This window comes from Ammospiza nelsoni, chromosome 4 (assembly GCF_027579445.1).
Source record: "Ammospiza nelsoni isolate bAmmNel1 chromosome 4, bAmmNel1.pri, whole genome shotgun sequence".
Classification (NCBI taxonomy): domain Eukaryota; kingdom Metazoa; phylum Chordata; class Aves; order Passeriformes; family Passerellidae; genus Ammospiza; species Ammospiza nelsoni.
This window is the reverse complement of record NC_080636.1, coordinates 62,868,732-62,885,656: the sequence shown is the minus strand read 5'-3', so window position 1 is coordinate 62,885,656 and position 16,925 is coordinate 62,868,732. Positions and strand designations below refer to the sequence as shown.

Sequence of the window (16,925 nt, the reverse complement as noted above, 5' to 3'; positions counted from 1 at the left end):
CAAGAAAGCTGGAGAGGGATTTTACAGGGGACTTTAAGGATAGGACAAGGGATAATGCCTTAAGACTGTGAGAGGGCAGGTTCAGACTAGATATAAGGAAAAAAAATTACAGTGAGGGTGTTGAGGCACTGGCACCAGCTGCCCAGGGAAGTGGTTGTGACCTCCCCAGCAGTGTTCAAGGCCAGGCTGGATGAGGCTCTGGGTAACCTGGTCTATTGGAAAGTGTCCCTGCCCACGGCATTGGGCTTGGAACTGGGTTATCTTTCAGGTCTCTTCCAACTCAGACCATCTGTGAAGCTTCATCTTCTTCCTTCCTTCCAAAGGGGCATTACATGTTCACATTTCACACTGCAGGGGTGTGAAGGAAAAGCTTTAGGAAGCTTAAGGTACACAAATTTCACTTGATAGTATGAAGAGGTGTTTTCCCAAGCACCTGTAGTAAAACTTGGATTTGTGTTGACTTGGGTGGTTAGCTTCATCTCAATGTTTGGAACCTGAGATTTTAGGACTAACACTGCCCATGATCACATTTAAGTGCCAAAAGACTGTGTAGGATGTCCCAGCTGGCAGCAACAGTGAGATCTGTTAGATTTTTTTATTTGTCTGCCATTTCCCTTAGAAACAGTAGAAGCAGCATTTGCTCTGATCCAGAAAATCCACTGTCAGTCTCAAACCAAGGGTTTTATATAATCACAGGTACATACACCTTTCAATTTCAGCTCTAGTAATTTTGAGGTTTTACTGATTTAGGGGTTTGATCCAGTATTACCCGTTTGATATATTTTTATTTGTTTTTAAGAATTTTATTTCAAGCCTTCCAGTCTTCACTAGGGAAATCACTTATGGAAGAGGTCTGGATTGTGGTTCTAAAAAGCTGTGACCAGCTCAGGGTCCTGTGACAAGTGGTGGGCTCATTCCGTTCTCCCATTTCTGAATGAGAGGTGAGATATGAACAGTGGTGGTATTCAGAGGGACCAAACACCACAGGAAGTCAAAAACAAGCTACAGTGGCAGTTAAGTACTTTGGCTATTCTTCACTCTGACCTGATGCACCTCTTCAGTAGCTGTTCTTCAAGTGGAAACATAAGGAATTAATTTGGCTGCCCCTAATTTCACTAGAGTGTTCAGTAATTTGGCTTTAATGTTAGAATTCATCAGCAAGACTGATTGCTGTATCATACAGAGTGGCAGGCTTGGCAGAGACGGAAATTTCCCACACAATTTAAAAATGGTTTATGAATTTGCTGGGTTTAGAGTTTGATAACAGCTAGAAAAAGGACGCAGCAAGTCTTGTACAAAGGAAGGAGTCAATTTAGGAATTAAGAAGGTGAGATGGTGGAGAGCAGGAACTGGTACATTTTACATTTAATTCAGTAGCTGTGGTTTGGCTTGTTTTGCTCTTAATGGCGTGTGGTTTTTAAAAGGAAGTTTTTCCTTAAATGCAAATCAGAGATGAGGGTACTAAAGATAGGGAAGGCACTCCTTGGTTAGTGTGGTGGAAGCTAGTCTGATAAATGTACTCAATAATGAGAATTCTACGGCAAAATGCTGAGCCCTGTGGCTACGATCCAGCAAAATGCTGACAGTAGTGGTAGCGCTCATGCACTTAAAATTAAGCATTTTCCAAAAATGCTTTGATGGATCAGAGCTGGAGTCCTTATCACCTTGCTAGGAGTGAATTTATGGGAGTCTTGTAGGTCAATAGTATTTATTCTTAGGCTTCACAACTAAACCACTAATGGAATATAGGGAAATTACAGCTTTTCTGTGGTGTGAAGAAATCTTGCTCTGGTCTTAACCACAATCTGTTCTCCAGCTTTCAGAAAAACTATCTTGATTTCCAGAGGCGCTAGAAAAAGAAAATCAAGTATTGGAATTTTCTCTGGATCTGCACCCTATGGGAAGATATTTCTTCATGCTCTCATCCCTGCTCCAACAAATATTTGTCTCAGATACACATTGGCCTTGAGTGCAAGTACCTGCTAGGGATATCAGGGATGCCTCTTTTTCCTAATCCCAGGCAACTTGTGATGCCCTAATGTCTCCCTCTCCCTTCTGAGGATCACAGTAAATTGGAGCTTAATAGGAACTGGCTCTGCAGGACACAGGGCTGATGCTGCTGTAAATACAAATGAATGTATGTTAGGCCTGATAATTGAAAAAAATTTTTCAAACAATGAGCTATGGTCAGGGCCAGTCTTGTCAGGCCAGTTTTTTGAATTATTTTTTTCTAAACAGCCTGTATCTGTACGAAAGGGACTTTGCACCCTGCAAAATACAGTCGAGTGTTTGCAAGCCTCCAGGTTTCAAGAGAAAAAAATTACCTTGATTGTTGTTACAGATAACGGTGCTCTTTGTAGCCTTCATTATACAGAGTCCTTAAAATTCCTTAAAACTGTTGTGTACCAATATTCCTGCTAAGGACTTGAATGTGTTTGTTGATGAACAAGCTGGAGGAAATACTTCCCCTCCTTTGAGATGAGTGGGCTCAATATTACACAATTTTCTCTTGTGATATCTGGTCATGTTTTCCTCAGGCCTCGTGCCTGCCAGTTTTGTGGATCTGCAGGCAGCTTCCATTCTTCAAAAGTTCACATCTCCCATCCATGATTGGCAGGAGCCAAGAGCGTGTCCGTGCAACTCTGTAAACAGAAGGCAAATGGCAAGAATCCAATTTATTTTTTGAAACCATGTGCTTTTAAGAGCTTTGCCAAAGGTTATGTGTTTCTTTGAGATGGCAGTGATATATGATAGGTATCATTGAATATTCTGGCTCTGTTCTATATGGGGTGGTGTGCACATGAGGAATGACAAGGCAGTCTTACCCCAAAGGCTCTGTAGTTTAGTGCCTAGATTTTGTGGTGTCTTTGGGCTTTGTTTGTAATCCTGTTGCAGTTTTAATATATTATAGCCCTGAAACAAAGTAACTTCCTTATTGTAGATTTTGTAGAAATTATTTGTTTGTTTTTTGTGTAAGTGGTGAATTTTGGAAACTCTCATGTAGTCAGCAAGAGAGAGGAGTGCCAGAGGTGAGCTGTTGCTACACCTTCCTGGGTTGCTTCCACAAAAGTAGGCACTTAGGTAGGTGAGTCTTAGAAATATTCTCTAACAGTAAAATACTTTGTGAATGGCAAAGCTTTCACTAGTTGCATCCACTGTCCTTCAAGGAATATGTATTGAATCCTGCTGTCTCAAAATTAACAACATATTTTGATTAAGAGGAAAAGACTACATTCAAACATTTAAAGCTTTGGATTTGTTTTCATAATTTATATGTCAATAATCAGTACTTGGTCTTAATAACAAAGAATATTTTGCAGACACATTTTTATAACACAGATTATTGCAGGAAGGATTTCAGTAGTGATTTTTCACATGCAGCAAGGCACTCGTTGCTATCTGTTATTTTAAAACCATTTTACAGGAGTAGCAAAATATCGAGTGTTAATCTAAAGATTTACCATAAGAAGCAGTAGGTCCTTATGGGTGGGTCACTTGATGTTAGCTTGTTGCTGTGGTTTCCTCTGTTTTTTCTTTTTGCTGATTCTCTTGCAAGCTCCTTTAGGAAACACTCAGAGAAAAGAAAGCCTTGAATTATTGAATTTAGTGTGCACACACCTCTCCTTGCCCTAAACACACTTCAGTTACTGCAAGAACACTGAGTTTTGGGGCACAGTAGGTCTTGAGGCCTTAGACTACATTGGTGCATAGCCACCCAGATCTCCTGAGCTGTTAACAGAGATCAGAAGTGAGATGAGCCATCACCCCTGTGCTAATGCAAATTGCATGCAGATTACTTCTGTTATTTCTCTAATGTGAGTATGAATTGAAAGTGTTTTCCCTGGTTTGTGTTTACCAACACAAGAGCACTTCTGTGTAGTGGGAGTGCTGGTAATTAAAAGCATTGGTTCATGGTGTCCACAAAAGCAGAGCATCCCCACTGCACTCTTTGCCTTTAGCAAAGGGATTTTTCTAGTGTCTTAGGTCCAAGGATTAGAAGCCTAGAGAGAAGTTCTCTGAGGAAAGCTTTGTCAAAGAAAGAACAGGCTCTTCAACACAATTAGGCACCCAACTGGGGTTTCACTTTTCATTAACCCAATCTTCTGTCCAGCTGGGAGGCAGCAAGGTCTTGGGAGCACCTTGGCCATGACCAGCTTGGGTGTCAAGTCATGTCCTGCTGTCAAGCTTAAGGAGTTGTGTTGAATCTTAGAGGAACCAGGATGGGAGCCACCTGAAAGATCACCCCTTTTCAAATGAGACAGATCTGGTTGCTTGGATTAGTCATGGATTCATATTACAGAAATGGGGCCCTGCCTTCTCTCAGGGCCATGGAGTGCTTCATTTGGGTTCCTCTCTCCTGTTTGACCTGTTTTGTTTCAAGGTGCAGGTCAGGGCACCTCAGGTTTCAGAGGCATTCAAAATGTCAATTCAGACTGCAAAGAGATCTAAGACCTGGCACCTCAGGGGCTCATCTTGGAACGTAGATGTTGTGAAGAAATATTATACATCATTGCCAAAGCAGTTTGAAGATTGTGTTCTCATTTTGATATTTGGTGTGTGAAAAGGACCAACATGAAGTCCCCATCTACACAAGAGATGCTTTGAAGAATCATTCAAAAGAAAATTATCTCCATATACGAACGATGTTTTAGGGTTTGGCTCCTATTTGGCAAGGTGTTTGGATTTAATCTAATCCTGAGGCTAAAATTTAACTCTTTGCCTTATTTAGGGTCTGTGCAGGATTGAAGTCCTACAAAAGATCTCAGATAGAATATAAATAGCATTTAATGCTACTTAGTACAAGGACCTTTCATTCCCTGGACTCAGTTTTCAAAAACACTTGCAAACACCTGCAAACTTGGGGCCCAGCCTGTTTGCCTAACTAGCCAGGCATGGTTTGCAACTCTTTGTTCTCAAGGGACAAAGAGTTTTGAAATCCATTATCAGACAAACTTGAGTGCACTTTGGGATATGAAAAATTGCAGCATGAAAGACAAGTTATAACTTAAATCCTAAGTTCTGACCCAGGTGTAATGCGCACAGTAAAAGTGCCCTTAAGAGAGCCACTGGGTGTTGCCCTAAAAGTTCCTATGTAGAAATTAAGAGATAATACAGTGGAAGCATTTTTCTTCCTTCTCCTTTCAGTGTTTCTCTTTTAACTAACATTTCTATATTTTTTAAATTAACCTACTGCTTGAAGCCACCTGCAATTTTTGCAATGCCTTTAGTGTGACTTGGTGAATAAGGCAAGTCTTGCTTCAAATGCTGAAGTCACCAAAGGCCTGAGAAAGAAATTAGAAACTGAGTGAAAAATTACAATTTACGAGGCTTTTGAAGTATAACCGGAGTTACTTGTCTTGTGGCTACTCTTCTAATACAGGTTTATTTTCTTCAATTTTACCTGGTTTTATTAAGTGCATTAATTATAACATTTTGTTCGGTTATATAATAACAGATAAAGGTTATGGCTTTGGGACTGAGTAATATGGGGAGCCATTAGCTGTTGTTTCTGCCAGAGTGAAAAATACCGAGGCAAAAGTAATTGGCCTGCAGAGAGCATTAGACAGACCATAAAAAGTAGAAACTGTTTTGTCTTGGTACAGTGGTTGTTCACCTGATAACATTGGTTTCTCTTCAACTACAATTAGCATTTTATTCTACTAAGCATTACTGTATGTCAGTTATTAGTGGGACACAGCACAGTATGTTGTAAATACGGCCTTTGGTGCCTAGATGGCTAATTCAGTGCTAATGTCATTATCAAAGGTTGCAGAGGAACAAATGTCCTAAAAAGTCCGTTCCTCGTGAAATAATTTCCTGTAGTTATTCAGATGTGACTAATGGTGTGTCTTCTGCAGAAACTTTTATTTATTTATTTATTTATTTGGTATGACCCCTTACTCTTCTTAAGAAACGTTAGAAACAGAACACACACACACAAAAAAAGGAAGAATCAGTTTTCTATGCTTTTCTTTGCTTCCTGATTAATTTTTGGTCTCAGGAAAGCAAAAATGTACATTGGCAATTTCACACCTTGTTACATCTTCTGTTTGCTTTTATCACATGCATGGCTGTTTTCATAAATGGCAAACATAAACATAAATGATGTAATATCCCTCTTTGATCTTGACTGTGTGGCTGAGAAATTAATGCATAGGCGCAGAACATGAACAATTCACAATGTACACCTACCTTTTGTTGTGTCAAGGCAGGGATTTGAACAAGACTTCTGTCTGCTTACATAAGAAACATGGGATATTACAGCTTTATATATCTTGACTCTTACGTGAATTTATTTTTTTGCATGTTGCACTCCAAATGGAAGGGCTCTGTGGTTTGACTTCTTTCAACAAAGAGGATGCTGCCCTTGCAGAAGCAGTGACCTTTGAAAAGCAAGTCTTAAGTAATCCTTTTATTTTTCTGAGATCATATAGCACAGTATCCAGTTGCAGGCTTTTAAGATGGAATGATTGCAGACTTTGTCCACTTGCCTGGATTGAATTACATTTTGTTTGACAAAGAAAACTCTAAAATACTTGTACCTTCCTTCCTTCACTTCAGGGCATCGTAATCTCTGTGCATTGAGGATACAGAGTGGTTGCTGTATCACGCCAGCACCGCTGGGATTTATTGAATTTACTTAATTGGACTTTATCTCACGGTTACACTTTAACACTTCTTTTGAAGGAGATTCAAAAAGGATACGGTTACTCCTCTACTAATTTACTTGGAGAGTCGGGTTACTCATTTTCTTATCTTCCATCCATTTCCTGGTAGAGCAGAGCATTCTGTGAGCCACAACTGAACTTGCACACCCAGAGATTTAAGTCCATGTAGCTGCTCACTAGCCAAGCTTTTTGCACACACTTTTTAAAGGGAATGGTCTGATTTAGGGGAGTAGGAAGTTTGATGGGTGTGTTTGGGTAGGCTGGTGGTGCATTTTGTCTTGTACTATGCAGGTGCACATAAAGGAGAGCTAAACTGCCCTGAACCTCCAAGGGAAAGGTTTTGCAGCAGTGTTTGGGAGCACTAACATTGTTTTCTTGGCTGTAAAGCACCTGTGAGCCTCAGTCCTATAAACACTTCAGGAAACCTCAATAAAGTGGATGAAAAATCCACTGTTTGATCAGGTGATTTTGATACTGGGAATTGCATGATTTTCACCTTCCTGAGAGGCATTCAGTACCAGGGAGAACTGAGGTCTCCCCTCACTGCTCTTCTCAAATTTACTTTTGCTAATAGGAGGTTAAAATGGTTTAATGCTCAGCACTCATGTTCTTTATCCTGCCAGACCTCTGCTGCCAGCTCTGTAAGCATGGGAGAAGCATTGCAGGAATTTGGAGACATTGGAGATCAGAGGGGCATAGGTCCCTTTTTTGAGTATTTTGGTGGCTCCTCCCTGTACATGGTAGCATCTGAGTGGCTCATGATAAGTGAGCAGTATCATCTGTATAATGAAGATTGTACAATCTCCTTTTACTTGGCACCATCGCCACACAGCAAGGCTTGTTATCCAATGGCCCTGAAAATTATGTAGCTCCCTTGCATTAGAAGGGGCTTCATTCTATTTTGATGGAGCTCCCTACTCCCTCTCTCTTCTCTGAGCTGATATATCTGACTGTACATGTGTTCACAGATCTTGTATCTCAGATGCACAACTCAGTTTGCTGTGCACGTGAACACACAGAGCCTATTCAGGCACCTGGGCTGAGTAACAGAAATTCCTTTACCAGATTAGCAGTTTGTATTTCAATTATTTGCCCTCACATAGCCCAAAAACTTGTAGAGGGCATCAGTCAGGGAGGGGTAAGGTGACTTTTGCAGTTGAAAAATTGTTGGTGATCACCATGCAGTGCCTGCATAAACAATGTGGTCATGGTGAAATCAAGGTGGATTTTACTCACTCAGTGGAGCAGTTGTGAGCACAGTGGTGGATGCACAGTTAAAAAGCAGACAGGGTCTGTACAGCTTGATGCCAGCTCTACAGCAGAAAACAGTTTGGAAATAGCCAACACCTTTCAGAATCCTTCAAGAGCCAAGTGGGGAAAGTAAACAGGAGTGTAAAAAACTAGGGCTGATGCAAGACTGAGATGTGGCAATTTGCTATAACAGAGAAGTCTTGATGCTAGCCTTCAGTCCAAGAACAATTGTCTGGAGCTCTTCCCTTAGTTTTTGGCTTAAAATCAGGCCTGGAAAAACTACTGTATTTGTTGTCTTTATTTTACTTAATGGGTTGGGGTTTTTATAGTGTTAAGATAATTAGCTAGTCCTGCATATAGAAGAAATTGTTTTCTATAGTTCCAAATACATTTTGGAAGATGAAATGTGGTTGTTGCTCTTTCCATTCCATTCCCCACATGGCCACAGAAGTCTTTGGCATGGGTCTCCTCAGGCCCCCTGTCATCCTTGCAGGAGGGCGAGTTAAAATCCCTCATCCAGGCATGGCCTGTTTTTGTCCCTGGAGAAGCTGCTCTTGGCCCTGCAAATGGGAGACCATGAGTTTCTCCCATCCCCTTTTCTTTTCACTCAGTGCTGTTTCACAATCACTGGCATGAAACACCTGGGGTGTTAGGGCTGCATTGCCCGCAGCAGCTTCTGCTGGAGAGCTGCCAGGGGGGGCAGCAACCACAACTTAGAAAGTCTCTGCAGACCTCGGACTGAATACAAAGGATCAAGCCTATTTCTGATGCTCATGTGCGCTGCAAATGGCAGATAACCTTTCAGGGCTGCATCTTAAAATAATGAGCAGAGCTTGTATGGCTGCTCTCATGCTGTGGCTTCCCCAAGCACACTGAGAACTTCCAAACTGTGATTGCCATTAAAATCTTTTGCCATTTGCAAGGAATTAGCATCACTATGTGAGCCTGCAACACCCCAGTGATATTTATAGAGAGCAATTGAATTATAAAGGTTGTAATATTCCTTGCTTCTGAAAGGAAGGGGCTGAAAGATGCCTGGGCTTAAACTACTTAAAATCCAAAAATAGTTAAGGAGCCCATGTAATCTAAGGTATTCTGAAAAATATCTGGCTTGAAAGCAGGCAAAAGAAAGCAAAGCATAATCAGGATGTAATTCTGATAACATAGACTCCTGACACATTTGAAAAGAGAAGGTGTGGGTTTGATGTGCTTGAAAATTGCTTGAAAAGATGGGGTCGATGTGTAAGCTGTGATAGAAGTTCATGTTATTACTTTGCCTTCGTGGTCATGCTACCACAAATCTGTGCAAGTCCAGTTGTTAAAAATGGGCAAATGCCACCAAGGTGAAAACAGACTCCACTGATCTGCAGTAGCTGGGGATTGCCTTGTGCTTGAGCATGCACTGATGAGTTTGACTTTGGCTGAGGCCGACCATCTTACTAACCATGGTTTTCGTCTGTTCTGTTTTTCTCCTGTCTTGCAGCACCTTCTCCAGTCAGTACTGTGAAAAAAGGGAAGATAACTAAAAATAGCATCTCCCTTTCCTGGCAGGAGCCAGATCGACCCAATGGCATCATCCTGGAATACGAAATCAAATATTTTGAAAAGGTGTGATGGACTGATTGCTGAGCTTCCCAAGTACCTTCTCTTTATTGTTTTCTTCTTTTAGTTATTATTATTTGAGTCATGGAAGGGAATGGAGAGATTTTATGCATAAATCAATGTCAGATTGATTTTGCAGTAAATGATTAGGAAGACTTGAAATGAGGGTGTTGTTTTCCATTAGTGTGCCACTTCTCTTGAACAAATACATTAAATCCGCATGTCAGATTCCTCTCCAGCCTTATCACATTAAGATAGAGCCTGCTCATTTGTTAAAAATAGAAGGGGATGGGGACTGAGCATCTGTCTCCTCCCAGAAACATCAGGCAAAATACTTTGCCTTTGGTATTTCAATTTCTCACTTGATTTTCCATCCACTGTGAAAGGAGAGGAGAAGGGGCTTCTGGAGAGAGACTGCATGTGCTCTGATATGAAGAAGGTCATCTTAAGCTTAAAAAGCTTAAAAACTGAGGCTTTCCCTCAGTTTAAAGGGAAGCAGTCTCCCCACAAAACTTGCCCCTCCTAGTCTTCATTTCAAATGGTGACTTGTTATTTTCCTGCAAAATTAATGTTGTTTAAATGAAAATGGTTCCAAATGCACTTTATCAAATATTTTGGGTATTTGTATTTTGAGTGATATGGCCTTAAATCTCTAGAAATCTTAGATTTCCAAAAATCAAGTTTTCAGGATTTGACTGAATAACATTTTTTTTACCTTAGCTGGAATTGTAAGGTGTCCTTTTTTCCTCAGAAACATTCGGGCTTTCTGTATGAAAACAAGAGGGAAATAATGAAATTGAGTCACAATTCACTTGGGGGTTGAATTTCTGTTTTAAAGAAGATATTCCATTAGGTCTGTCTGTGATCCAGGTGAAATTGTTCAACATGGACCAGGATTAGATCTTTACTCCTTCTGTCTTCTTTCTCTGACCATGGGAAGGACCTGCTCAAGCAGTCCATGCAAACAGGGGAAAGAATTTCATAAATCTTCTCCATCAAAATAAAATTAACATTATTTTTGCAGATGAGGGAGCTTGTGAAATAGATATGTGAGTGACTTAAATAGGGCTGAATATTAAGGTACATGCAAGAATTGTTTTGTTTCAGGAAATAATCCATCACTAATTATTTATTAACTTGCTCGAATGGCTGTTGGGGTACATTGAACCCTTACCATGGAATGGCTTGGGAAGAACAGCTTTTAGAAACCAAAAAAAAAGATAAAGCAAATAATTAAAATGAAAAAAAAAAAAAAAAAAAAACAAAAAAACCCAAAACATTTATTTCTTCATTTTCCTTAGTTTGTTTTCAAAAAAGTTGGTAGGAGAGAGGATTTAAAATGTTGTATTTGCAATCCAGAACTAGTCTCAAATAGCTTCAGCAAATTGTTCTTCAAGAGTGAGTCCTTTGTGGAGAGATAGTTCCAGCCAGTCCAAGTTTATGCTATCTTGATTTATTTTCTTCAAGCTGAGAGTGAAGCTTTGTATTTTCCATAGAAAAGCTCAAGAGTCCAAGTGTTTGCAGAGCCAATAGTGTATTGAAAAGTTAATTGGCTGACATACAGGCAAAGATGTGACCTAATATTCACTTACTGCTTTTAACCAGTAGTTGAGATAGGCTGGGGATATTGCCCTTAATCCTTTTTCTTTGTTGCTACTATAATTTATATTCTTTCAGTTTTCAGTCCTTCATAAGGGTAAATTCATATTCATTTCCAAGGGACAAGAACATTTATATTAAATGTTTCGGAAAACTGAGTTTTTTCAGATTGCATTCCTGTAAGAGGGATCACTCCTTAATAAGAAAAAAAAGGGCACATATATTTATATTTATATATGCGTGTGTGTATGTGTGTGTGTACACATTTGTCCAAAACAGGCATCAATTGAGAAATTTTGTAATCCTACATTTAAGAAATTCCTAGCACCTCAGCCAGGCATATTGCTGTCAATGGGAAGTTGGCTATTAAATTTAAAAAAAAAAGAAAAATTAACTCAGATTCTAAGAGCTATCCAGAAATCTTGGTAAGGAACTACTAAAAACTCTGGTTTAACTCATAATAATTTGGATCTGAGAAGATATGGTGAATAAAAAGCAGTCTCCAAATTTGTAGACCTTAATTTATGAGCTCTTGTCTAGATTATGTGTTACAGTAAATAATTCTAAGAGTAATTACTTAGCATTTCAACAAAACTTTAATCAAAGAACTGGAACTGTTTCACATTAGAAACTGATGTAGATGAAGATTTATTTCATCAATTTTTCTTCAAGTTCATTGCTTCAAAAGAACCATGCAAAAATTAGGTATTTTCCTGGAGTTTCGGTTTATTATTCTCTTCCCAAGGTCTTATTCATGGTTCTAGAAATGCAGGCATAAAGTTGTATAGTGTGTAATATATTATTCTCTTTTAGGCTTACTTACACTACTGGGAAGCCGTTTTGGTGTAAATCAAAATCCTTTTTTAAGGGAATGGGACTTGTTTTATCTTCCCTGTGCCTTGGGATTGATCTCTGTATGATAAACCTTTCCATTGCCCCAGGCCATGTACATCCTGAGCAGGGGAAAGCTGCTTCTACGGCAGATGTTGGTTGTGTGCCTCCCAGAATCATTGATTATAAAAAGAGAAAATCAGATCTCAGATTTTGTATTGCAGAAAGGACCTTCAGAGAGGGAGGGAGTTTTGAGGCAGAAATCCTCAAAAATGCATGCTTCAGTCATCTTTTGTGTTTCTCTGGGGGTTGTTAAGAGTCTGTCTTCTCTGAGAGCCATTCTGTGTGTGTTTGAACTTTGTGGTTTTCGGGGGGGGGTGTTGGGAAAAGGACCAGGAGACGAGCTACACCATCATCAAGTCCAAGGAGACGGCGATCACGGCAGATGGATTGAAGCCCGGCTCGGCGTACGTCTTCCAGATCCGGGCACGGACGGCCGCCGGCTATGGGGGCTTCAGCCGCCGCTTCGAGTTCGAGACCAGCCCAGTGTGTAAGTGCTTCTCATTGCTGCCAGCCCCTGTCCCCGAAAGGCTGCCCTGAAACACGTCAGGGATCGATACCTCTGCACAGAGCGCTTCCTTTGATTGCTTCATCCCTTGACTTGGGAAACGCCGGGCATGTTGTGACTCTGCACTTGGCTTATCTGTCTTTTGCTTCCTCGTGGTGGGGCAGGAGATCTTCAGGCTTCAGAGAGGGCAGGAGATCTTCAGGCTTCAGAGATTCATGGCTTTCCATGCTTAGAAAAATCCTGTGTTTACAGGAGCCTGGTGTAAGAGAGTCGTTCCTCTCAGGAGGGACAGAGGGAATGGGACCTCCTCCTTAAAGGCAGGCTGCAGAGGATGCTTAGCTGTCTTCCCCATCTGGGGGAAAAAATCCTCAAATGGTGCTTCTCTGCAAGGGGAAGGGTTGAACCAGCATTAGTGTCTTTTGTGTTTTTTGGGGAAAGTTCCTGTCAAGTTAAAAGGTTGTTTCTGTTGGCTGCCAAGGCCACAGCCTCAAGAAAAAGAGGTTGACTCGTAATCAGAAATTGTAAAAAATGTGCACTGCAGGTGCAGGACTTCTTCTTGGCCTGTTACATTTGTGGGTTTTTAAATTTTCTTTAATTTTTTTTTTAATGAAACTTATCCAGGGCTAGATTCTGGAATAGATTCTGTGGCAGGGTGAACTCCTGAGGCACATGGAGGCTCAGCTGCTCTTTCTTCTGTGTTTAGGCACAGCTGTGGGGAAATTCTTTTTGTCCCAAATACAGAATTTTGCCAAGGTGTCAAGTACGATTTTGTCCACCAGAAAATATGTCTTCTCTCTATTAGTTTGTACAGCTGTCATTTATTAATTTTTATACTGTGTGCATGGAAGAGGAATTTTATGCTGGAAATACTCTGATCGTTCCTGTGGGAAAGGAACTGTTTGCTGTGTTTTCCTTGGAAATTTAAATTCATAAATACTTTGATTACTGTCACTCCAGTTTATTTAAAATTCATCATCTTTGAGGAGAAGATGCCAAGTTGTCTTTTCAGTGCATGCTGCCTTTGAAGTTGTAATAGATTTTCAAGGAGTCATTATACATGTGCAAATGTAGCTGTGGAGCCAGAGATTAAGCTAATACAGTGAAAATTGCATCACACTGCAAAGATTAATGCAGTAAGGACAGTGTATTTAATGTATTTCTTATTGTATTAACCATTAATTGTGCTCTATAAGTAGCAACCAAATCATGTTACGCCAAAAAATTATTCTGTGTAGTTTTTCTCAGTTGGAAAGTTTCTAGCTTAGAGTTGTTTGAGTAATAGTGCTCTGGTCTATTAATGAGTAACACATGAAATATAGGCACATTTGATCTATTACCTATGATCCTGGTCCAAAAATAATGGCACTTTCATCAAGCCCATCATGTAAGTATCTGTGTTAATCAGGACTTTTGAAGGACATCATGTGGAAAGACTTTTAAACACTAGAAATTCTATGGGTCATTTAGTCCTACCCACATCCCAGTCATTTTCACATTTTAAAGGCAGAGGAATAGGTACTTCTCTGATATTGAGGAGTTGCTGGTATAGTCAGAGGAACACCTACTACATTGTCCCAAGTTTGGGAATGGGAATTGTTCTTCTGTTGGGCTCAAGCTCTGGCTGAGGCCAGACTTAACCAGATTCTTTAACACTTAATAGGATTGAAATACAATGTAAGCCTCAGTATCTTGCAAAATGCAGCTCTGTTTGACATTTAAAACCTTATAAAAAGCATTTTTTTTCCCCAAAGCCCTATATAAAGTCAATATTAGTGTCAGGAGTGTGACCAGACTCCCACTGCTTTCCTGCACATCCTGGAGATTTTGAAAGTAAGCACAGATCGAAATCTCACTGTTAGATCAGAGTACGAATCTGAACTTCTTGTTAGAGCCAAAGCAAATGATTTTTATTCAAGCACAGATGAAACCCTTTCAGTGGCTGTTCTGAGAAACAAAAACTATTTCCAATTCGTTTGGACTGAACAATAGGTTTTGTTTCCAGTTCACAAGGTTTCTGTAGTTAGTTTTAATATATTTGGAGGAATTATACAACAACAGCCCAAGAAATGCAATGGAGGAAAGCTGTAAGCTGTTTTGGACTTCCCTCTTTTTCCAGAATCTGAGAATTTTTACATTGCCCTGCTTGTGCAATTCTGCAAAGCACCATGAAGCAGCCAAGGCTTCAATTTTCAGCAGAATTATTTTGAGTAGAAGGTGCTGCTGGGTGTATCCATTTGTTGCTTCATCCTTTCCAAATGCCACCAAGCTCGTCTAGCCCCAAAAACTAACTTTGCAAAGAGCTGGGTTTTGGCTGGATTGGTGAGCTAATCTAGCTGGTCCTGATGGGCAGGAGCAGGAACATATCACCAAGCTGGGAAGGGGTAATGCAGGGGGGATGTGTGTGTGTCCCTGACTTTGAATGGCAGCAAGCCCCAGCTTGGCTTATGAGTTCAGGCTTTTCATCTGCCATAGATCACAGTAGAATTTATCTCATTTCCCCATCCCTTGAGCTGTGCAAAAAACCACCAATCACTGCTTAATGTTCTCCTTTAAATGTTTTTCTTTTTAATTATTTTGTCAAGAAAGCAGTAAAACACCATCTTAAGGAGCCCCAATAACTTTGTGAGGCTTATAAAATCTCTGGATGATGGCAGGGGATTGGAGCAGTTAGCATGAAATATTTAAAGTGTCAGGACCAGTCCTTCTGAAATCACTTACTCTGCTGTAGCAGGTCCACCCTGCCAATGGTTAAGCACCAGAGAGCTCCCATATGAAGAGCTGCTTGAAGCCCAGTGCAGATCAATGTTTAATGTCATACCTTTCTGTCTTTCCTTTCCTTTAACAATTAATATGGGACTATATTCAGTTATTTTATAGCCTTCATAACGTTAATCCTGTGCTAAGGACCCTTTTTTAGTTCAATCATTTAGTTAAAGGCTTCTTCAGTACGCAGTCAATTCCTGCTGCTCTCTGGGGTGGATGGAGCTTCATCCTGGGCTGGCACGAGGTTAAGAGCTATAATGAGGTTTTCCCCCACAGAGCAGTGGTTCCTGTGCCAGGGAGCTGGTTTTGCAGGGAGGATGTGAGGTTTGTACCCTGGGGTGGTTATATGCTTGCCGTTAAATAAGCTGGCAGCAAAGAGGGCAAGGTGAGGACACTTTGGTTTGTGCTTGGGGAGCCCCATGTACAAACCCCTGGGGGAAATGGGCTCCTCCCCTGCCAAGTAGGGCAGATAAACAAGATACAAGTGGTATTAGCGTTTCCATTTTACAGCCTACAGGAGCTTGGTCACCTGCTCTTATTTGACCCATGTCAAAAGTCAGTTCTCAATCAGCTCTCCTGACTTTTCTGCTGGCATCTTTATCACCAGTTTAGTCTCCTGCCTTTTGGCAGGAGGGCTCCTTACAAGGCACAGACTGGAAGAGTTTTGCTTCCCCAAGTTTTGGCCAATAAAAAGACCAACCAATGTACATGTCTTAGCAGATTCCTGTTTTACAGAGGGCACTTCACAGCCATGTAATAGAGATGCCACAAAGAGGTTAGCTTATAATTTTTTATAGCTTCTTGAAGTGCAGGTAATTCTTTTTATCTTGTAGATTTTTCTTGTGTCTGTTAGCAATAACATTCCATAAATGTTCTCTCTGACTGTTGAGTTTTCATCCAAATGAGAGCCTGTTGGGTTTTCATCTTTTATCTCTGATTTCTAATGCAGCTAGCTCAGGGAGAAAAACTTGAGTTCACAAACTCGAAGGCTGCATCCTGCAATGCTTTGGTTTCTGAATTGAGCAATGAGATGGAATCTTGTTGGGTTTTTGGCTTAGTGTTGCATGTGGTTTTGTTTCCTTTCCACCCATATCCTTTCCAAACTAGAAACAGACAGCAAAAGGGGGAAAACACAAACTGTAAAAGAATAAATGAACTGGTAAGACTTGAAACCTTGCTGGCAGCCTCACTAGAAAGACTCATATGAGTGCTGACTGTCATTTTAACCCTAATCTTCATTTTCTGTTTCTCATCTCAGCAGTAGCTGCATCCAGCGACCAGAGCCAGATTCCTATAATTGTTGTGTCTGTAACAGTGGGAGTCATTCTGCTGGCTGTTGTTATCGGTTTCCTTCTCAGCGGAAGGTAAGAGAAGAAGCTGCGTATTTATACTTCTTCAACTTTTGCAATAACTTTTATCTGACCAGCTGATTAGTGTGATTTAGGCAAAAGCAGCATGTGAACAAAGCTGTCAAGCGGTAGCACTGTAAAACAGCACGAGGGTGGGCTGATTGATCTGTTTGGACAAGCAGGAATGACAAAGGCGCTCTCACAGATGTAGTTCACTTCCCAATGATTTTCATCTGTGTATGGGCTGGCCCTGATTATTTTACTTGATTCTCCCAGGACTGTTTTCACATTCCT

At 40.5% G+C, this 16,925-nt stretch overlaps 1 protein-coding gene across 14 annotated transcripts in view; it reads left to right on the top strand.

The window, feature by feature from the left end:
• The window catches only part of EPHA5 (EPH receptor A5), a 228,349-nt gene that overhangs the window by 133,835 nt on the left and 77,589 nt on the right, over positions 1–16,925 (top strand). For 7 of the 14 annotated variants that reach the window (XM_059471343.1, XM_059471342.1, XM_059471338.1 and 4 more), the window contains 3 exons: positions 9,403–9,527; positions 12,342–12,501; positions 16,541–16,646. In XM_059471343.1, coding sequence (XP_059327326.1) covers positions 9,403–9,527; positions 12,342–12,501; positions 16,541–16,646 — 391 coding nt within the window. The remainder of the gene's footprint in view (positions 1–9,402; positions 9,528–12,341; positions 12,502–16,540; positions 16,647–16,925) is intronic. The other 7 variants (XM_059471347.1, XM_059471344.1, XM_059471339.1 and 4 more) reach the window with 1 other exon arrangement.